General features: G+C 60.9%; 2 protein-coding genes across 3 annotated transcripts; one reads left to right on the top strand and one right to left on the bottom strand.

Annotated features, from left to right (window-relative positions):
• Nucleotides 1-5,246: 5,246 nt before the first annotated feature.
• CRLF1 (cytokine receptor like factor 1) lies at nucleotides 5,247-17,477 on the top strand. 2 transcript variants are annotated; one of them, XM_069877950.1, is made up of 8 exons: nucleotides 5,247-5,331; nucleotides 11,753-12,031; nucleotides 12,920-13,049; nucleotides 13,399-13,568; nucleotides 13,699-13,856; nucleotides 14,544-14,712; nucleotides 14,924-15,102; nucleotides 15,814-17,477. In XM_069877950.1, the coding sequence occupies exons 1-8, from the start codon at nucleotides 5,265-5,267 to the stop codon at nucleotides 15,835-15,837; spliced, it is 1,176 nt and encodes a 391-aa protein (XP_069734051.1). In that variant the 5' UTR covers nucleotides 5,247-5,264; the 3' UTR covers nucleotides 15,838-17,477. The 2 variants fall into 2 exon arrangements, with proteins under 2 accessions (XP_069734051.1, XP_069734052.1); XM_069877951.1 differs by having other exon boundaries at nucleotides 14,924-15,106.
• Nucleotides 17,131-21,199, bottom strand: REX1BD (required for excision 1-B domain containing). The gene is made up of 5 exons (XM_069877952.1): nucleotides 21,153-21,199; nucleotides 19,398-19,480; nucleotides 18,781-18,985; nucleotides 17,888-17,976; nucleotides 17,131-17,605 (listed from the first exon to the last, which is right to left on the bottom strand). Exons 1-5 carry the CDS (start codon nucleotides 21,153-21,155, stop codon nucleotides 17,533-17,535), a joined length of 453 nt encoding a protein of 150 aa, XP_069734053.1. The 5' UTR covers nucleotides 21,156-21,199; the 3' UTR covers nucleotides 17,131-17,532.
• Nucleotides 21,200-21,276: the final 77 nt, after the last annotated feature.

Here is a 21,276-nt window from a genome sequence, read left to right as displayed (position 1 = left end):
GGCAGGGTTGAAGAGCAGGAGTTGTGGGGGGACTGGGTGATGCAGGAGAATGAGGGGTGCCCGGGTACTGGGGCATGTGTGGGGACCAGAGGATGCAGGGGAATCATGGGGTGCACGAGGATGGGGGGGGCTGGGGACCAGGGGATGCTCAGGCACCAGGAATGTAGGGTTACCGTGGGGTGCACGAGGATGGGGGGCCTGGGGAATTCTCAGGCACTGGGATACAGGGGTATCGTGCGATGTGGGACGATCAGGGTCCTGGGGACAAGAAGATGCTGAGCACCAAGGGATGCAGGGACGTTGGGGGACACAGGAGGAGCAGGTGATGCGCAGGGTTCAAAGGGCACAGCAGGACTGAGGGATGCAGGGGGACTGGGGAGAGGAGAGGGCCTGGGGGGCACACGGGGACCAGGGGGCACTCTGGCACTGGTGGCACATCCCCAGGAGCGTTAGACCCAGGTGTGTCACCCCCCCCGTGTCCCTCGGGGCCTCCCCGAGTCTCCTCCGTGCATCCCACCTGCACCCTCACCCGTGCCAGGGGGCCCCTTCCCCCCAGGGCGCTGGGCTCCCCTGACACCCCAGATTTACAGCTTTGATTTCCCAGGGTTTAAAAGGCATAAAAGGTTGAGGCTCAGCCCCGTGTGCCGCCCTCCCCATTAACCTTATTTATGGCAGCACCCCAAAGCAGCCCGGGGGGAGGAGGAGGAGGGCTGGGGGCTTCGCTAACCTCCAGCCCTAATGGGGAACACATGGCAGGACCCCAGTGTGGGGAAGGGGGGTTCTTGCGGTCCCAGCTGAGGGTTGAGGGGTGCTCCCTGCCCTGGGACCAGGGGGAAGGGGTGGGGGGGGCTGCATCCCTTTGGGAACGGCCGGGGGGGCACAGGGCTGTGGGGAGTGGGAGTGGGGCCCCTCCTCGCCCCGCTGCGCTCCGCCAGCTTATTCATCTTGTTAATCAAACCAGGGCCGGGCTGCTGGGTCGGCTTCGCTCCCCCCTTCCCCCTCCTGGAGCCCGTCCAGCCCCCCGGCCTCGTGTCCGGCCCCGGTGACTGATGGCCAAGTAAATGGGGTAGATTGGGGGCTCTCACCATAAATCCCAGTGCCGCCGCGCAGGTGACGTTTCCATCGTTGGGAGGGATGGGGTCAGAGCCTGGACCCCCAGAAGGACCAAATCCCACTGGATCGTGTTCCAGGAGCCGGGAATGAGCTCTGGTGGGTGATGCTCCGGCTGCACCTGCCCGTGGGACGCCAGGCTCCATCCCATCACCTCTGAGTGGAAAAAAAAAACCTTCCCAGCCCATAACAACCGAGTTGGCAAATATTGACTGCCGGGTGATTCCTGGCCCTCCCTCTGCTTCCCCCCCCTCTCCAGAAGCTCTCCACGCCTTTTGCATTTCTCACTACTCACCTACATTCTTCCCTGGAGGTTTCCACAGCAGCTCCCAGGACACCCCCACGGTCCCCCCAGGGGCTGGGGACCCATCCCCCAGCTCCCAGCGCTGCAGAGCCCTTCCCTGGAGCTCAAGCACCCCCTTGACATCAAACTGCATTTTTTTCCCCCCCTCTCTAGAGCTCCAACTCCACCGCGAGACTTTTTGTGCTTTCCCAAAGCAAACAGAGTGGGGAAGGTGCGGCCGCCAAGAAGAGTGAAGAGGTTTGGGGGGGGGGCGGCAGGGAAGGGGTTAAGTGGGTTATAAATTACCCATGGATGTGGAAATGTGACTGAGAGGAATATAAAGAAAACTCTGCCGGATTCTTTGCATTTCTAGCCTCTTTATTTTTCCCCCAGGTCACTTTAAAAGGATGCAGGCAGTCGGAGCTGCTCCGCTGCGCCTCTCCGCTTTGCTTTTTCTCTGGGTTTGGGTTTTTTCCTTTTTTTTTTGCTGTTTGTTTTTTACACCCTGGCCCTTGAGCCAGATGCTGGCTCTGTCCAAGGACTCTGCAGAGCGAGCTCTGGCTGGGAAACCGAATCCTTCGATTAATTCAGGGGAGATGTGCTGGGGGTGGCGATGCCCGGGGAGAAGCCGGATGCTCCATCTGGGTTTGGGGGCATCACCGAGGCCACCCCAGGGGCTTGGATCCATCTAGGGGGGATGAAGCTCGTGGCTGGTTGGGAGCTGGGCCCCAGGGTCCAATCCTTCCCAGCCACAGGGCAACGAGGCCCTGGGAACGGAGCCACCGGGGCCACCGCGCGGATGCCACCGGCTCAATCTGGGGCGCAGAGGGGACACATTCTGCCTCGCCAGGGCTGGTGCCGGAGGGAGCAGCTCGTTAAAGGTCGGTGCCAAAGGGCAGCGCTGCCCACGGCTGCCCGCGCGCTGACTCAGAGCGCGGAGAGCGGCTCGGTGCCTCCCACCCCGCCGGCCGCATCCTGCCACCCCCATGGTGCCGGCGAGGTTTCGGGGCACAGCTCAGGGCTGGCTTTGGCCCCCCAACCCTCGCCCCATCCCACAGCGTCGGGTCAGCGAGGGCAAAGGTTGAGGAGCGTCACATCCAAGATGCCACCGGAGGGACCGATGCCCCCTCTGCTCCCGATGCCCCCTCTGCTCCCGATGCCCCCTCTGCTCCCGATGCCGCTGCCCCCCGTGAAGCCCCCTCCTAGTGATGCTTTTATCAGAGCTGCCCACAGCCCCTTTTCCAGCGCCAGGATGGTTGTTCCCCCCTAACCCACCCACTCCTGCTTTCCCAAACACCAAATCCCACATGACTGTGGTGGCTGCAGTGGCTGTGGTGGCTGCAGGTGGCTCTGGTGGCTGCGGGTAGCTGCAGGTGGTTGCAGTGGCTGCGGGTAGCTGTGGCAGCTGCGGTGGCTGCGGTGGCTCCAGGTGGCTGTGGGGCTGTGGTGGCTGCTGTGGCTGCTGTGGCTTCAGTGGCTGTGGGTGACTGCAGTGTCTACGGGTGACTGCGGTGTCTGCAGGTGGTTGCAGTGGCTGCGGTGGCTGTGGTGGCTGCAGTGGCCGCGGTGGCTACGGTGGCTGCGGTGGCCGCGGTGGCTGCTGTGGCTTCAGTGGCTGCGGTGGCTTCAGTGGCTGCAGTAGCTGCGGTGGCTGCGGTGGCTGCGGTGGCCACCATGGCAGCAGTGGCTGTGGTGGCCACGGTGGCTGCGTTGGCTCCAGTTGCTGTGGTGTCTGCAGGTGGTTGCAGTGGCTGTGGTGGCTGCAGTGGCCGCGGTGGCCACGGTGACTGCAGTGGCCGTGGTGGCTGCGGTGACTACAGGTGTTTGCAGTGGCTGCGGTGGCTGCAGGTAGTTGTAGTGGCTGCAGTAGCCACGGTGGCTGTGTTGGCTCCGGTTGCTGCGGTGTCTGCAGGTGGTTGCAGTGGCTGTGGTGGCCACGGTGGCTGCAGTGGCTTCAGTGGCTGTGGGTGACTGCAGTGGCCGCAGTGGCTGCAGTGGCTGCGGTGGCTACAGGTGTTTGCAGTGGCTGCAGTGGCTGCAGGTAGCTGCGCGTAGCTGTGGTTAGTTGTGGGGAGCTGTGGTTACCTGTGGGGAGCTTTGGGGAGCTGTGGGGAGCTGTGGGTGGCTGCGGGTGGCTATGGTTATCTGCAGGGAGCTGTGGGTGGCTGTGGTTATCTGCAGGGAGCTGTGGGTGGTGGGTCCCGCTCGCAGCCAGGTTGCTCCCTTCTCCCCATCACCCAGCACCCTCTCCCACCCCAGGGCTCGCGGGGCGCTCGGGCCGCAGGGTCGGGCGCGCGGGCGGCCGTGATTCACTCGGCCCGACCGCGGCCGCTGCAGTTTCTCAGGCTGGGTGGCTCCCGGCGCCTGACGTTTTTGGGAAATTTCAACAAAAACAGTTCAGAGGCTTCCAAAAAAACCCAGGGCGGTGGGAACAGGCATTGTTTTGCCTCCCTCCCGCTCCCTTTCTCTATTATTTCCTTTATCCCGCTGGCCGCTGCCCAGCATCTCCGAGCCCTGGGCTGAATCCACACAGCCTGGACCCCCCCTCCCTGCTTGGCTTGGGGGTCTCACCCCCCCCCAGGGCTGTGGGGCAGGGGCTGAGCCTGTTCCTCCTGCTGAATCGCTGAATCACAGAATCACTAATTTGGAAAAGACCCACTCGATCATTGAGTCCAACCAGTCCTGACCCACAGGAGGAGCCCCCTGAGCCCCCCATCCCCTGTCCTCGCAGCTGAGGGGACGCAGAGCTGGGACAGGGAGCACAGGGACAGTGAAAGCCCCCCAGGAGATGCCCCCCCCAGGCTGGAAACGCCACCCCCTGCCCATCTCCGAGCCCCCAAAGTCACCTGCAAACCTTGGTGACGCAGCCGTCCCGCAGCCTCAGGGCTTCCAGCTCCATCCCAACCTCAAGTTCATCTCCAGCAGGTTCTTCTGTGTCCTCTCGGGGGGGGGAACACACCCCACGCCCCCCCCCTCATCTTGGGGGCCTCTTGGGGCTCCCCGAGGCTCCATCCGACCTGACGGACGTGCGGATGGGACAGACCTTGGGACGGTGGTGGCCTCGCCACAACCAGGAGCTGCCACCCAAAGCGCCTGGTGCCACCAAACCCTGGATTTTGGCGGGGGGGGGACACACAGGGGGCACCGGGATAAGGGCGCGATGCCCACGCGGGCGGCTTTGCCGCGGTCCTGGTGGCACCACTGGACGTGCCACCAACTGGACGTGTCCCCAAAGCCACTCGGGGACAAACAACCCCAACCCAAGGGGGGGCTCAGAGCCATTTTTGGGGAGGGGGGGTCAGCTTTTGGATTAAAAACCAAGCAGAGAGGTTGGCGGTGATAGGAAACGTTGGGATTCAGGGGAAGACAGAGCCAGAAAACAAGGTATTAACGGGATTTCGGTCTCCGAAGGATATTTTGTGATGGGGTGGGGGGGCCCGGGGGCACGGGAGGGTCCGTGTGAGTCACCCGTGGGAAGGCGGCTTCTTACTCACGTCTCGGGGAGGGGGGGGGGGAGCGGGGATGGGAGGGGGGGGAGGATCCCCCATCCTATATCCCGCATCCTGCATCCCGCATCCCGCATCCTGCATCCCGCATCCCACCCCCCCCCCCGCCCCGTCGAGGCTGCGGGTCCCCGGAGAGGGTCGGGGTCGGGGGGGGGGGTGCTGGGGGGGCCGGGGGTTCTTTCTGCCCCCCCGGGGGCGGTGCCGGGGCCGGCCGGGGCGGGGCCAGGGAGGCTTTTAGGGCTCCGCTTACCGGGGGGGTCGCTCAGACTCGCTCGGCGCTTCATCCCGGGACGGGACGGGGCGCTCCGGGGGGGGGGGTAACCGGGAATTAAGGGGGTTGGGGGTTAAAGGAGGGGGGGGGGGCCATGCCGCCCCTCCCGCTGCTGCTCCTCCTGCTCGGCCCCCACCTCCCCAGCGCTGAAACCACCGCCTGTGAGTAACGGGGGCACCGGGAGGGACCCGAGAGAGGGGTGCGGGGGGTGCCGTCGGGGCGGAGAACCCCCCCCCAACCCTCCATCCGTTCTTATGGGGGGGGGGGAGGTCCGTGTCCCCCGGGTCAGCTCGGTCTCGGTTCATATGGGGGGGTCTGTGTGTCTGTCCGTCCATCCGTCGTTGCCCTTTCCCAGCCCCGGGATGCGGATCCCACCCCCCCCCCCGGTTCATACTGGGGGGCCTGTACGTCTGTCCGTCCATCCGTCGTTGCCCCCAGCCCCGGGATAAGGAGCCCCCCCCCGCGCCCCGGTTCTTACTGGGGGGGCTGTATGTCTGTCCGTCCATCCGTCGTTCCCCTTTCTCAGCCCCGGGATGCGGAGCTCCCCTCCCAGTTCTTATTGGGGGGGTCTGTGTGTCTGTCCGTCCCTCTATCGTTCCCCCCAGCCCCGGGATAAGGACCCCCCCAACCCCCGGTTCATAATGGGGGGGTCTGTATGTCCGTCTGTCCATCCGTCGTTCCCCTTTCCCAGCCCCGCGATGCGGATCCCCCCCTCCCAGTTCATATTGGGGGGTCTGTATGTCTGTCCGTCCATCTATCGTTCCCAACCCCCCGGTTCATACTGGGGGGGGGTGTCTGTCTGTACCCCGGTTCATCGCAGTCTCGGTTCATCCGGGGGGGTTTGTGTCCCCCCGAGGTGCTGGTTCATATTGGAGAAGGGGGGGGGGGTGTCTGTGTGTCCGTCCGTCCCCCCGTTACCCCTCAGCCCCGGGATGCGGAGCCCCCCCCGGTTCAAACTGGGGTGTCCGTGTGTCCCTTGGTTCATCGCGGTGCCGGTTCTTACCTTGGGGGGGGGGGGTGTCTGGGAGGCGGCGGGGGGGGGGGGTGTCTGTGTGTCTGTCCGTCCGTCCATCCCGTTCTCCAGCCCCGGGATGCGGAGCCGCCCCGGGGGCATCACCGACCGCACCTCGGGGCTGCGTTTTGCCCCCCCTCCGGGGCAGCGGGGGCCCCTCTGTCCCCCTCACTAGGTTAACGGGGACCCCCCCTCCCTGTGCGACCCCCCAGCGCCGCCGGGACCCCCCCTTACCCCCCCAAGAACAATAGAGGAACCTTTTTCGGGACACCCCCCCCCCCCTCCTTCCCTGGGAGCAGCGACTGCTCCCTCTCCCTATGGAGAAGAGGGATCCCCCCCCCTCCCAGAGGAGGATCCCCCCTCCCCAGCCATGCAGACCCCCCCCCCCCATCCAGGAGAACAATGCGGCTCCTTCCCCACCCAGGACAATGGAAACCCCGGAGAACAATAGCGACCCCCTTCCCCTCCCACCCCTGGGGGCGCTGACCCCCCCCTCCAGCCTTTGAGCCCCCCCAGCTCCTGCTGAGAACAACGGGGACCCCCCCCCCCGCTCCCTATCCCCTCCCGGAGAGCCGGGCCCCCCCCTTCCATCCCAGAGAACAATGAATCCCTATTTCCCCACCCAGAATTATAAGGAGAAGCCTCCCCCCTCGGAGAACAATGACACCCCCCACCCCCCCAAAAAACAACCAACCCCCCCGGGGGGGTCGGCAATGGTGCCTTTTGGGGGTCCCACCTGTGTGCTGAGCTGCGTCCGGTCTCAGCCCCGCGGGGCTCCGCGTCCCCCTGGCCAAGGGTGGGGTGGGGGGGTCACAGGAGGGCTCCCCCCTCCCTGAGGGGCCCGACACCCCCAATTCAGCTCCATCCCACACCCCATCGCCCCCCCACCCCGAGGTCCCGCTCCCCGCTGCAGGAAGTTTGGTTTCCTCCCTTCGCTGGGAATTTCTCAGGGCGAGGGATGTTCGCTCCGTCGCGCACCAAGAGCGGCGGCGCCCGCGCCCCACAACTGGGGGACCCCGGGGCTTGGACCCCCCGACCCGTCGCATCCTCAACGGGGGAGACTCACGGGGCAGGAATCGCGGAGAGAGGAGGGAAAACGCTCCCCAAATCCCCTTTTAACGAGAGCTGCTGGATCCAAACGGGTTTTGGCACAGAGCGGTGCCCACTCCGGTGCTCTTCCCACCAGCCAGAGGGGTTAATCCCAGCGGGGACCGGGGGGGGTTGTGGATGGGCCTCGGTGGGGCTGATTCTGCGCCGTTTGGCTCTTCCGATGACCCTGTTGGGCTGATTCTGTGCCGTTTGGCTCTCCCAGTGATCCCGTTGGGCTGATCCCGTGCCGTTTGGCTCTCCCAGTGATCTTGTTGGGCTGATCCCGTGCCGTTTGGCTCTCCCAGTGATCCCGTTGGGTTGATCCTGTGCCATTTGGCTCTCCCAGTGACCCCGTTGGGCTGATCTTGCAATATTTGGCTCTCCCCGATGATCCCGTTGGGTTGATCCTGTGCCGTTTGGCTCTCTCAGTGACCCCGTTGGGCTGATCCTGCGCCGTTTGGCTCTCCCAGTGATCCCGTTGGGTTGATCCTGTGCCATTTGGCTCTTGCAGTGACCCCGTTGGGCTGATCTTGCACCATTTGGCTCTCCCAGTGATCCCATTGAGCTGATCCTGTGCCATTTGGCTCTTGCGGTGACCCCGTTGGGCTGATCTTGCACCATTTGGCTCTTCCCGGTGATCCCATTGGGTTGATCTTGCACCGTTTGGCTCTCCCCGATGACCCCGTTGGGTTGATCCCTCGCCGTTCGCCTTCGGCCGATGCGAATGGGGTGAGCGCTCGCCCCTCGACGTGCGGCGCTGGCGAAAGGCGAAGCCAAATCTCCTTTTAGAGAGCGAATGTTTCCCCTCGGTTCAGCTCGGTCGCGCTGGCTGGAATTCCTGGGCTTTTTATAAACCCCTCCTCGAGCGGAGCGATGGGCACGAGAACGGAAAAAGACACTGGAAAAGCAGGATAAAACCATTTCTGGTGCTGTGTCTCCCTGCAAACTTTGCTCTTTGAGCTTTACAAGAGCTCCATGTACGTCGATATCTATTTAAAGGTATTTTTCTCACAGAATTCCACGCTGCCCCAATTTCCTTTTGTTCTCCAGGGCAATTATTTCCATTATTTTCCCTTCCCTCCCCGCACATCCCAATAAATCTTTTTTAACCACGCGCTCCCCGACACTTATCGGAGGGGTTTGTTCTCCCTCTTTTCTTCCCCAACTCCTTAAAACACCGATATAAAAATAAAATGAAACCTGGCCCTTCGGAAGGAAAGCATAAACGTTCCCGACACCTTGGAAATGTGGTTTTACTTTATAGCCTTACTTAGCACCTGATCAGCTTTTTTTTTTTTTAATAGGAAAGCCATAAAAACCCCGAACAGGTATTTTTTTTTCCTTGCGACTCGCACATTCCAGAGGCTGCCCGCGGCTCTCCGGCCCTTTCCTCTCCGATCAGAAAATTTCACACTTTTCCCTTTTAAAACACATGTTCGGCTCCGGGGAAAAGAATTGCAAGGAGGGGAAAGAAAGTAAAAAAAAAAAAAAATATATATATATATATATATAAAATAATAATAAATAATTGGCCTCTCCCGAGGGTCCCGCTCGGAGAAGGGGAAACGTGTCCGTTTTACAGCGCTCGGGAGTGTTTCTGGTGCTGTTATGAGATGAAGATTTAGGAGAATCGGGGCCCGCAGAAGCAGATGGGTTGTCGGCAGCGCCCGAGCGGCCACGGAGCTGGGACTGGGGGGGATTGGGGGCTCAGGACCCCCCTCTCCCTGGGAAGAGTTTGGTTTGGGGTGGGGGGGGTGGATCTGTGCCGTCACCTCCGAGCCGCCCCAGGGATGCGTTTACACCCTGATGGTTTCTACATCCACTCCGATGCGTTTTACACCCCGATGCGTTTTACACCCACCCCGACGCCTCCCGGATGCGTTTACACCCCAAATTGTTTTACACCCTGATGCATCCAGGATGCATTTACACCCACCCCGACGCACTCTGGACTCGTTTAAACCCCGATGCCTTTACACCCCAATGCTTTTACACCTACCCCAAGGCATCCCCGATGCATTTACACCCACCCCATTGCACCCCGGATGCTTTTACACCTTGGATTTTTTTTTACACCCACCCCAATATATTCACATACCCCCCTATGCACCCCGGATGCTTTTACACCCTGAATTCTTTCACACCCTGAATTCTTTTACAGCCACCCCAATGCACCCTGGATTCTTTTACACCTTGCATTTTTTTTACACCCACCCCAATGCACCCCAGATGCTTTTACACCCCGAAGCTTTTACAGCTGATGCATCCCGGATGCATTTACACCCTAATTCTTTTACGCTCACCCCAATGCACCCTGGATGCTCTTACACCCTAGATTCTTTTACACCCACCGCAATGAATCCCAGATGCTTATACACCCTGGATTCTTTTACATCCACCCCAATGCACCCCGGATGCATTTACACCCCAATAGATTTACCCCCACCCCAATGCACCCCAGATGCATTTACACCCCAATATATTTACCCCCACCCCAATGCACCCCAGATGCTTTTGCACCCCAATGCTTTTACACCCATCCCAATGCACCCCAGATGCTCTTACACCCTGGATTCTTTTACATCCACCCCAATGCACCCCAGATGTATTTACACCCCAATATATTTACACCCACCCCAATGCATCCCAGATGCTTTTACATCCCGGATTCTTTTACAATACCCAATGAACCCTGGATGCTTTTACACCTTGGATTCTTTTACACCCACCCCAATGCATCCCAGGTGATTTTGCGCCCCAATACTTTTACACCCTAGATTCTTTTAGACCCACCCCAATACACCCTGGATGCATTTACACCCCAATGCTTTTACACCCACCCCCATGCACCTCGGATGCTTTTACACCTTGGATTCTTTTACACCCTGGATTCTTTTACACCCATCCCAATGCACCCCAGATGCTCTTACACCCCAGATTCTTTTACACCCACCCCAATGCATCCCAGCTGCTTTTGCACCCCAATGATTTACACCCACCCCAATGCACCCCAGATGCTTTTACACCCCGATATATTTACACCAACCCCAATGCATCCCAGCTGCTTCTGCACCCCAATGATTTACACCCACCCCAATGCACCCCGGATGCTTCTACACTCTGAATTCTTTTACACCCACCCCGACGCTTTTCCATCCCGGCTGCTTTTACCCCCTCGCTGCTTTGACTCCCCCCACCAAGTCCCCCCCCTTGGGCTGCAGCAGGCGCTGCTCATTACGAGGTCTGCGGGGTAACGAGGATCTCGGGGCACTAATTGGCGGCGGGCGCTGGTGGGGGCCAAGGGAGGTCGGAGGGGAGGTCGCGGCGCTTTCCGGGAGGTCAGCGGGGATATTAGCCCGGCGCGTGCGGTCGGAGCCGATAACACCGATAAAGCTTCCCGGGGAACCCCCCGTTCAGCCCAGGAGCCCCCCGGCTCGCGTGGAGGGCGTAGACGCAGCCAGCTCCAACCTCAGCTTCCGAGAGGGGCTCTGCCAGCATAAATATTATATATTTGTGCATAAAAATAGGCATATTTAAATCTATGAAAGAGATTAAATATATATTTTAGCATATACGGGATAAAATCCACTTAAATATAGAAAAATTGATGTATTTAAGCATATAAATTAAACTTAAATATATGTAAAATAGGCATAAAATAGATTTAAACACATATAATAAATGGGAGAATATATAAAACAGACATAAAATAGCTTTAGGTGCATTAAATGAGTGGGAGAATATGTAAGATAGACATAAAACAAGTTTAATGGTTGGACTCGATGATCCAGTGGGTCTCTTCCAACCTGGTTATTCTATGATTCTATGAAATAAGGGGGAGAATATATAAGATAGACATAAAATAAGTTTAAGTGTATAAAATAAGTGGGAGAATATATAAGATAGATGTAAAAGAGGTTTAGATGCATACAGTAAGTGGGAGAATATATTAAATAGACAAGTTTAAAGGCATAAAATAAGTGGGAGAACATATAAAATAGACATAAAACAGCTTTAAGTGTATAAAATAAGCGGAAGAATATATAAGATAGATATAAAATAGGTTTAGATGCATACAGTAAGTGGGAGAATATATAAAATAGACAAGTTTAAATGCATAAAGTAAGCGGGAAAATATATAAGCTAGACATAAAATAAGGTCGAATGCATAAAATAAGTGGGAGAATATATAAGCTAGACATAAAATAAGTTTGAATGCATAAAATAAGCGGGAGAATATATAAAATAGACAAGTTTGAATGCATAAAATTAGGGAAAACATATAAAATAGACATAAAATAAGTTTAAGTGCATAAAAGAAGTGAGAGGATATATAAAATAGACATAAAATAAGTTTAAATGCATAAAAGAAGTGGGAGGGTATATAAGATAGACACAAAATAGATGGAAATTGACCTAAAAGAGATAGATATCTATAAAATTCTTTTCCCTCTCCCCCTGCTTTATCCCTGTGGCTGCAGACCCCGCCGTGATCTCCCCCCAGGACCCGACGCTGCTGATCGGCTCCTCGCTGGTGGCCACGTGCACGGTGAGCCCGGACTTTCAGCTGAAAGCCGAGGACCTTTACTGGACGCTCAACGGCCGGCGCCTGCCCGCCGCCCTCTCCACCGCGCTGGGTCCCACCACGCTCAGCGTTGCCCTCACCCACCTCAACGGCTCCAAGCAGCAGTCGGGGGACAACCTGGTGTGTCACAGCAGAGACGGCGGCATCTTGGCCGGCTCCTGCCTTTACGTTGGACGTAGGTCGGCGCCGGCGGCTCGCGACGGGGTCCATCCAGCCCCGACGCTGCGTCCGATGGGTCCCCACGGGGGTTCGCAGCCTGAACGTCATGTTAGGGGCTTGTGATGGCGATGGGAGAGCTGGAGAACCTCTTGGGCGAGGAGAGAGTCGGGGTTGTTGAGCCTGGAGGAGGCTCCAAGGAGACCTTAGAGCAGCTTCCAGTAGGGAAAGGGGCTCCAGGAAAGCTGGGGAGGGGCTCTTGATCAGGGAGGGCAGCGATAGGATGAGGGGGAACGGTTTCCAGCTGGAAGAGGGGAGGTTGAGATGAGATCTTGGGGAGAAACGTTCTATGAGGTTGCTCAGAGCAGGGGTGGCTGCCCCATCCCTGGAGGGGTTCAAGGCCAGGTTGGATGGGGCTTGGAGCCCCTGAGCCAGTGGGAGGTGTCCCTGCTCATGGCAGGGGTGGGACTGGACGGGCTTGGAGGTCCCTTCCAACCCAACCCATTCCATGATTTTGCGCAGCCGCTCGTTTTCCATCTCCTCCCCGTGGTTCGTGCGCCGTCCCGCAGCCTCCAGCTTTTTTGGCAAACCCTCGTTAAAATTACACTTGTCCGAATCAATAATCGTAAGATTTTATCTCGGGCTATTTTAAGGACGATGCTCCGTCCCACGAACACAGAGGCTTCACTGGGAATGCAGCTTGGACGTGGTTTTTTTGGGTCGCTCTTGCTGAAGGAAAACAAACAGCTCCAGAGCTGGGGGTGCAGGATCCGAACCTCGTGGGGCCGCGGGGATGGAGCTTGGGGACCGCGGTGGCCTCGCCTTGTGGACCACAGGCTACGTTTTGCTGTCGTGCCATTTCACCCCCCTCCACTTCTTACTGATTTCTTCTTTCTTTCTCTCCCAGTACCCCCAGAAAAACCAGTCAACATCACCTGCTGGTCCAAGAACATGAAGGATCTCACCTGCAAGTGGGCGCCGGGGACGGAAGGGGAGACCTTCCTGCACACCAACTACACCCTCAAGTACAAGCTCAGGTGGGGTCACCCCCCTTCATTCCTCTTATTCCTGAAAAATGAACCAGCGTGGGATTTAACGACTTACGGGGTGGTGGGAACGGGGAGCCCGGTGCCTCCTTTTTGGGGTGGGATGAGTTTCTTCAGTTCTCGGTGCCTTGAGGTGCCGGGGAGGAGGAGGAGGAGGGTGAGGAGAAGCTGCTCAGCCCCGCTTGAGCCGGGAGATGCCGGATGAGCCGCGGGGCCGGTAACCCAACACCCCATCGGCGCGGTGCTGGCGGTGTCGAGTGGTGGATAAATGAGACGAGGTCCCGTTGGGAGCCACCGTTCCCTCCAGGGATGGATGGGTGAGCGTCCTCGGCTCCCGCAGGTGGTACGGCCGAGACAACACGTGCCAGGAATACCACACGGCTGGGCCCTACTCCTGCCACATCCCCAAGGACCTGGCGCTCTTCACACCCTACGAGATCTGGGTGGAGGCTTCCAACCGCCTGGGGGTGGCCGTCTCCGACGTCGTCATGTTGGACATCCTGGATGTGGGTGAGCGATGGTGCCGTGACTTCACCGGGGGGCTACATGAGCAGAATCGCTCCTAAACGAATTAGGCTCTTTTTGAGGGGTTTAGCATCCTTAACCCCCACTGCGCCGTGGTGCTCCCCTGTCCCCGCAGTCACCACGGACCCGCCGTCCGATGTGCACGTCAGCCGGGTGGGCGACCTGGAGGACCAGCTGAGCGTGCGCTGGAGCTCCCCGCCAGCGCTTAAGGATTTCCTCTTCCAAGCCAAGTACCAGATCCAGTACCGGGTGGAGGACAGCTCGGAGTGGAAGGTGGGTTGGCCGTGCAGGGGGGCATGGGATGCCTGGTCGGGACTGCATGGGATGCTTGATTGTGCCCAAGGGATCATAGAATCACCAGGTTGGAAAAGACCCACCGGATCATCCAGTCCAACCATTCCCATCAATCACTAACCCATGTCCCTCAGCCCCTCGTCCACCCGGCCCTTAAACCCCTCCAGGGAAGGGGACTCAACCCCCTCCCTGGGCAGCCTCGGACAGGGACCAATCACCCTTTCCGTGAAAATTTTTTTCCTGATGTCCAGCCTGACCCTCCCCTGGTGGAGCTTGAGGCCATTCCCTCTCGTCCTGTCCCCTGTCCCTTGGGAGAAGAGCCCAGCTCCCTCCTCTCCACAACCTCCTCTCAGGGAGTTGCAGAGAGCAATGAGGTCTCCCCTCAGCCCCCTCTTCTCCAGGATAAACACCTCCAGGTCCCTCAGACTTGTTCTCCAGCCCCTTCCCCAGCTTCGTTGCTCTTCTCTGGACTCGCTCCAGAGCCTCAACATCCTTCTTGTGGTGAGGGGCCCAGAACTGACCCCAGGATTCGAGGAGCGGTCTCCCCAGTGCCGAGTCCAGAGGGAGAGGAACCTCCCTGGCCCTGCTGGTCCCAAGGGACACCCAACCAAGGTGCGATGAGATGTTCAACCACGCCAGCACCCCCCTCTCCTCCCTCCTCCCCAGGTGGTGGACGATGTGGGCAACCAAACCTCCTGCCGCCTGGCCGGCCTCCGCCCCGGCACCGTCTACTTCGTCCAGGTGCGCTGTAATCCCTTCGGCATCTACGGCTCCAAGAAAGCCGGCATCTGGAGCGACTGGAGCAACCCCACGGCCGCCTCCACCCCGCGCAGCGGTGAGTGCCGCCGGCCTCGGGACGTGCCGGGGGGCCCTTCCCCGCTCCGTGCCCAGCACCTGGATTTCTTGCGAAGGAGCCAATTCAGAGCTCGGCTTTCCTAGCAGGAAGCCAAAAAGCCGCTCATTTTCCCCATTCTTCGCGGCGCTGGGGGAAGGTCGAGCCACGTCCCCCACGCCCCGCGGCGCCGCTGACCCCCTCGTCCCCGCAGAGCGAGCAGCGGGGGGCTGCGACCCCAAAGGGGGGGAGCAAAACACGACGCTGCGGAGGGAGCTGAAGCAGTTCTTCGGGTGGGTGAAGAAACACGCCTACGGCTGCTCCAACCTCGGCATCAAACTCTACGACCAGTGGCGCGTGTGGTTGCAGAAATCGCACAAAGCACGCAACCAGGTAGGTAAGGAGCCTTTCGCACTTCTTTTCCCCAGCCACGTGGGGAGGGAGAGGGGGAAGGGTGAACCCCCAAACCCTGAGATGCTGGGGGAGGGTGCAGGATGAACCCCAAGCCCTTGGGATGCTGGAAAGGGGATGCAGGGTGAACCCCCTACTCCTGGGATGCTGGGAGGGGGATGCAGGATGAACTCCAAGCCCTTGGGATGCTGGAAAGGGGATGCAGGGTGAACCCCCAACTCCTGGGATGTTGGAAGGGGGATGCAGGGTGAACCCCCAAACCCTGGGATGCTAGGGGGGTATACAGGATGAATCCCAAGCCCTTGGGATGCTGGAAGGGGGATTCGGGGTGAACCCCCAACCCTTGGGATGCTGGAGGGGGGATTCAGGGTGAACCCCCAACCCGTGGGATGCTGGAGGGGGGATTTGGGATGAACCCCCAACCCTTGGGATGCTGGAGGGGGGGATGCAGGGTGAACCCCCAAGCCCTAGGATGCTGGAGGAGGATGCAGGATGAACACCCCGACACACTAGGATCCTTCTGGGGGGCTGCAGGGTGAACCCCCCACTCCTGGGCTGCTCTGGGGTTGGGATGCAGGGTGACACCGACCCCTGGGATGCTGAGAGGAGGGTGTCTAGGGGGACCCCAAACCCTGGGAAGCCGGCGAGGGGGTTGTGGGGTGCGGCGACGTGGGGCTCTGCTCCTTTCCCCAGGTGCTTCCCGGAGATAAGTTGTAGCCCCCGGGGGGGCCCGAGCGCCAGCAGGACGAGACGGGGCCCCCAGCGCCCACCCGGGACCCCCCGGGCCCCCCCAGCCCCACCACGGGGGAGCAGGACGGCGGCCGGGGCGCAGCGCAGCCCGCGGGGTGGGATGGGGTGAGGCGGGGGGGGGTCAGCTGGAGAGCCCCTCGCTCGCACCCCACAGCGGCGAGGGGACCCCCCAGCCTCGCCCGGCACGGGGGGAACCCAGCGGCTTCGCTCCTTCGCCACCAGCCCGAGCGACCCCGGGGATGAAGGGGGTGACAGGGGCTTTTCGGGTGCCCCCCGCCTCGCCACAGCCCCCAGGACGTGATTTTGGGGACCCACGTGCGAGCGCATGGGGGGTCCGTCCCCGGGGAGCCGCGCGGGCTGGGTTTGAGGCTGCTGGGGTTTGCCCAGCGACTGCTCCAATTTTGATTCAAACCAGCCTTATTTTGGTTCCATTGCAGTCAATTAGGAACAGATTTAAGCTTAATGCCAATAAACCTCGGAAACCCCAGCGGGGGCTGCGTCAGCGGAGGGGCCGCGGGCAGCCAAACGGGACCCGTGTCCCCATCACCGTAGCCAAACGGGACCCGTGTCCCCATCACTGTAGCCAAAGGGACCCGTGTCCCCCATCACCGTAGCCGAAGGGACCCGTGTCCCCCACCACCGTAGCCAAACGGGACCTGTGTCCCCATCACTGTAGCCAAAGGGACCCGTGTCCCCCATCACCGTAGCCAAATGGGACCCATGTCCCTTGTCACCACAGCCAAATGGGACAAGTGTCTCCTGTCACCGTAGCCAAAGGGACCCATGTCCCCCGTCCCGTAGCCAAATGGGACCCGTGTCCCCATCACCGTAGCCAAATGGGACCCGTGTCCCCATCACCGTAGCCAAAGGGACCCGTGTGCCCCATCACTGTAGCCAAAGGGACCCATGTCCCTTGTCACCCTAGCCAAATGGGACCCGTGTCCCCCGTCACCGTAGCCAAACGGGACCCGTAACCCTCGTCACCACCCCCATGGCTCCCATGTCCCTTGTCACCATAGCCAAACAGGACCTGTATCCCTCATCACTACATCTCAGAGCCCTCATGTCACTTGTCACCACATCTCAGAGGCCTCATGTCACATGTCACCACATCTCAGAGCCCCTGTATCTCTCGTCACCACATCTCGGAGCCCTCACGTCCCTTGTCACCGCTTCTCAAAGGCCTCGTGCCCCTGGTCACTGCACCCCAGGGATGGAGCCAAGGGGGGGAACACAGGAGCCTTCAGACCATGCGACTCGGCCCACGGGAACGGGTTTATTTGGGATGAGGAGGAAAAGGGCCCTTGGGGGGGGCTGGGTTTGGGGGCTCTGCTGCCGCAGGGTTCCAGCAGACACCCCTCCCTCGGCTCTGTGGGTTGGGGTTCCCCTTAGGGAAAGCCCTGGGGGAGCTGGGAAGGGAACTGGTTGCCCCCCAGCCCCCTCTGCCAAGAGGCCTCAGAGTTTAGGGGGTCCCCACCTCTCCCGGGACGGGGTTTCTCTCCCCCTCTTCCAGCCTGGGCTGAAGAAAAGGGTCTGAGGGGGGAAGGCTCCCACCTTGCGGGCTCGGGGGGTGCCGGGGGGGGCTACCCCGGAGGCTTGCGGGGCGCGCGGGGCCCCAGTTTGACCGGGCGGCCCCTGCGGCTGTTCCCACGGGGACACCCATCACTCGGCTTCTTCCGAATCGTACTTGAGGTCCTGGAGAATTTCGCTGATTGCCTCAATGGTTTTAATTAGCCTAGGAGAGCGGATGGAAACTATAAATAAAGCCCATATGGAGCGTATTAGCCGGGCCGCCTCGCCTTCCCCGCGCTGTTTATGAAACACTCAGCCCGGGGAGGCCGAGGAACCGCGGCCGCGGCTCCGCAAACCCTCCCCGGGGCTTCTGAAGGCACCATCTGGGGCCCCCTGGGCTGGAGGGGGTGGGAGAGGCAGGGAGGGGGTCCCTGCTATCCCCCCCACCCCAAAAAAAAAAAAAACCAGGGGGAAGAGGGGAGCTGGCAAGGGGGCCACCACTTACTTGTGCTTGAGCTCCCGCACCTCCTGCTGCGGGGAGTCCCCGTCGGGATCGTCCTGCGCCCGCTGCCGCGCCAGCTGGAGCTGCGCCGTCTGTGGGGGGCACAAGGGTGGGACCCCCCACCCCCAAAAAATGCAGCCCCCGCCGCGCCCCAGGCAGCGGGAAGACCCCACACCCCAAATTCAGCTCCAGCCCTTTGCCCTGGGGTAGCAGGGAGACCCCCTCAACCCCAAAAGCAGCCCCAGAACGATAGTGGGACCCCCAACCCCAACAGCAGCCCCAGTCCTGTCCTGAGCAACACTGGGAGCACCCCCCCCCCAACCAACACCCCAAAAGCAGCCCCAGCCCTTCCCTGGGCAGTGGGGGTACCCGCAACACCAAATTCAGCCCTAGCTGTTCCCTGGGCAGTGGGGAGACCCCCAAAAGCATCCCCAAGGCAGTAGTGGGACCCCCCCCACACCCCCAATTCAGCCCCAGACGTGCCCTGCAGCAGCAGTGAAACCCCTGAACCCCAAAACCATCCCCAGGGCAGCAGGGGGACCCCTCCCCAGCCCTAATAAAGCAGCCCCAGCCCTGTCCCAGGGCAGTAGCGGGACCTGCAACCCCAAAATCATCCCCAGACGTGCCTGAGGTGGTGGGGGGACTCTCCTTCACCCCAAATTCAGCCCTAGACATGCCTGAGGCAGTGGGGGGACTCTCCCTCACCCCAAATTCAGCCCCAGATGTGCCTGAGGCGGTGGGGGGACTCTCTCTCACCCCAAATCCAGCCCCAGACGTGCCTGAGGCAGTGGGGGGACTCTCCCTCACCCCAAATTCAGCCCCAGACGTGCCTGAGGCAGTGGGGGGACTCTCCCTCACCCCAAATCCAGCCCCAGGGCAGCGTCCCCGTCCCTCACCAGCTGCAACTTCTCCTGCTCCCGCTCCTGGAGGCGAGCGAGGTGCTGGGCCAGGTCGGGGCGCGCGAGCTCTCCCCGCAGACGCCCCGCGATGCGCAGCACCTCGCCCGAGACGCGGTTGAAGGTCTCTGTCACCTCGTGCACCCGCTGCCGGTAGCGCGGGAAGTCGTAGTGGGGAGCGCTGCTCAGGTATGTCTGGTGACCCCTGCACGGGGCGAGAGGGGACACGGAGACGGTGACACCCCAGCATCTCAGAGCCAAACCCTCTTTGTCACCCCCTGCAAGCAGCGCCACGAGGGTTTTCCTACCCAGACCCATGACCAGGCTTCAACCCTTGCACACGACCAGCTTTTTGGTTTAGGGAGGGGGGTATTTGGAATTTTTGACTTTCCGCTTCACAAGCTCGTGGCCCACAAAGTCCATCACTGCCTGTCGGATTCTAAAATCGAATCCAGGTGTCCAGCACGGTCGTCCCCTGGCAGCTGGAGCTCATCAGCCACCCCGATGCCCGCCGCTCCCCCCACCAGGGGATGCAGAAGAAACAGGATGGGGGATTCGGTTCCTCGTCGGGGACCCCCCGCGCCCCCCTGCCCACCCACGGCGGTGCCCGTACTCACTCGTCCAGGAGCCGGTACGCCTCGGCGCGCTCGCCCTGCAGCTCCTGCAGCCGCTGCAGCAGCGCCTTCACGGCCTCGCCCGTCTGCGGGAGAAGGGGACGGCAGCCGCGTGGGGTGACGGTGACACCGGCATATGGGGCAGCTCTACTCCCGCTAACGAGCTCGGTGGCGTGGGGTGACGGTGACACCAGGATATGGGGCAGCTCTGCTCCCGCTAACGAGCTTGGTGGCATGGGGCGACGGTGACACCAGGATATGGGGCAGCTCTACTCCTGCTAATGAGCTCGGTGGCGTGGGGTGACGGTGACACCAGCATATGGGGCAGCTCTGCTCCCACTAACGAGCTGGCATCGCTTAGGGGTCCCCCACTCCGTTCTGGTTCTGGGGGAGCCCCGAGCTGGAGCGCAGGCAGCACCAGCACTGCCCCCTCCCAGTTTATTTGGCTCTGGAATGCCCCTGTTTTCCTACCCAGGACCCCCTGGCCCTGTGCACAAACCAGATCGGGACCCCCTCCCCCCCAACCCCTCTGCTCACGCACCAGGAATCCCCCTAGGACAGGGACACAAAAAACAGACCAGGACCCCCCCTACTTACAAACCAGGACCCCCCCTCATCTGCTGTGTGAGCAGAACCGGACCAGAAGCCCCCTCCCCTGCCCCTCGCCCAGGTGTGCACAACCAGACCAGGACCCCCAGCCAAGTGTGTGCAAACCGGATTGGGACTGGGATCAGGACCCACCCAGCCAGATGTGCCCGAACCGGATCGGGACCAGGAACCCCCCAGCCAGGTTTGTACAAACCACATCAAGACCAGGAACACACACGCACAATCTGGACTGGGACGCTCCCACCAGCCCCTGCCCACGCTCCAGGAGCCCCCCCAGCCACGTGTGGACAAACCGGGTTGGGATCAGGACCTTTCAGCCCCTGGTCACGGAGCAGGACCCCTCTTCCCTCCCTGCCCACACGCTGGGATCCTCCTTCCCCACCAAGAACCCCAGCGCCCAGGCCAGCGTGAACTGGATTGGGATCCCCCAGCCCCATGGGAACGAAATGGATTGGGACCCACTCCAGTTACGCGTGATTGAACCGGATTAGGACCCAGCCGGCCACGCGTGATCGAACTGGATTAGGACCCAACCCATCCACGCGTGATTGAACTGGATTAGAACCCACTCGACCACGCGTGTATGATCCAGATTAGGACCCACTCGACCACGCGTGATCAAACCGGATTAGGACCCAGCCAGCCACACGTGATCGAACCGGATTAGGACCCACTTGGCCATGCGTGATCGAACTGGATTAGGACCCACCCCATCCACGCGTGATCAAACTGGATTAGAACCCAGGTGGCCACGCGTGATCGAACTGGATTGGGACCCACCCGGCCACGCGTGATCAAACAGGATTAGAACCCACCCAGCCACGCGTGAATGAACCAGATTAGGACCCATCCAGCCAGGTGTGCACGAACCGGATTGAGATCCCCCGCCCTCCGCCCCATCACGCGTGCAGGGACCGGATCAGGACCCCTCCCCCAGCCGGGCGCGCTCGAACGGGATCAAACCCGCGATTCCCCCAGCCAGACGCGTACAAACCGCATCGAGACCGGGACCAGCAACCACCCCCACCCCACCCGGCATCCCCCCCCACCCCCTCAACCAGGCGTGGCCGAACCGGAGCGGGACCCTCCCCCCGATCCAGGCGACCCCGAGGCGGATCCGGAGCGCCGTCCCGGTCCCTCCCCGCTCACCATGCCCGGTGCTCGCGGCCCGCGGGGCGGAGCGGGGCCGGCACCGCCGCCTGCTGGCACCCGCCGGCACCGCCGCCGCCTCCCTCCGCCCCCTCCGCCCCGGGAACCGCGGCCATTCCAACCC

Source organism: Phaenicophaeus curvirostris, chromosome 28 (assembly GCF_032191515.1).
Source record: "Phaenicophaeus curvirostris isolate KB17595 chromosome 28, BPBGC_Pcur_1.0, whole genome shotgun sequence".
Lineage (NCBI taxonomy): Eukaryota > Metazoa > Chordata > Aves > Cuculiformes > Cuculidae > Phaenicophaeus > Phaenicophaeus curvirostris.
The sequence above is the reverse complement of the archived record's forward strand: the minus strand, read 5'-3'. Positions and strand labels throughout refer to the sequence as shown.

What these genes read in the sequence shown, in the direction of transcription:
- CRLF1 (XM_069877950.1), top strand. Translation starts at nt 5,265, where the DNA reads ATGCCGCCCCTCCCGCTGCTGCTCCTCCTGCTCGGCCCCCACCTCCCC. An exon ending in CAGCGCTGAAACCACCGCCT is followed by an intron (nt 5,332 to 11,752) that starts GTGAGTAACGGG and finishes CTGTGGCTGCAG; the next exon opens with ACCCCGCCGTGATCTCCCCC. An exon ending in ACCCTCAAGTACAAGCTCAG is followed by an intron (nt 13,050 to 13,398) that starts GTGGGGTCACCC and finishes CGGCTCCCGCAG; the next exon opens with GTGGTACGGCCGAGACAACA.
- REX1BD (XM_069877952.1), bottom strand. An exon ending in GCGTACCGGCTCCTGGACGA is followed by an intron (nt 18,986 to 19,397) that starts GTGAGTACGGGC and finishes CGCCCCGTGCAG; the next exon opens with GGGTCACCAGACATACCTGA. An exon ending in GTGCGGGAGCTCAAGCACAA is followed by an intron (nt 17,606 to 17,887) that starts GTAAGTGGTGGC and finishes CCGCTCTCCTAG; the next exon opens with GCTAATTAAAACCATTGAGG.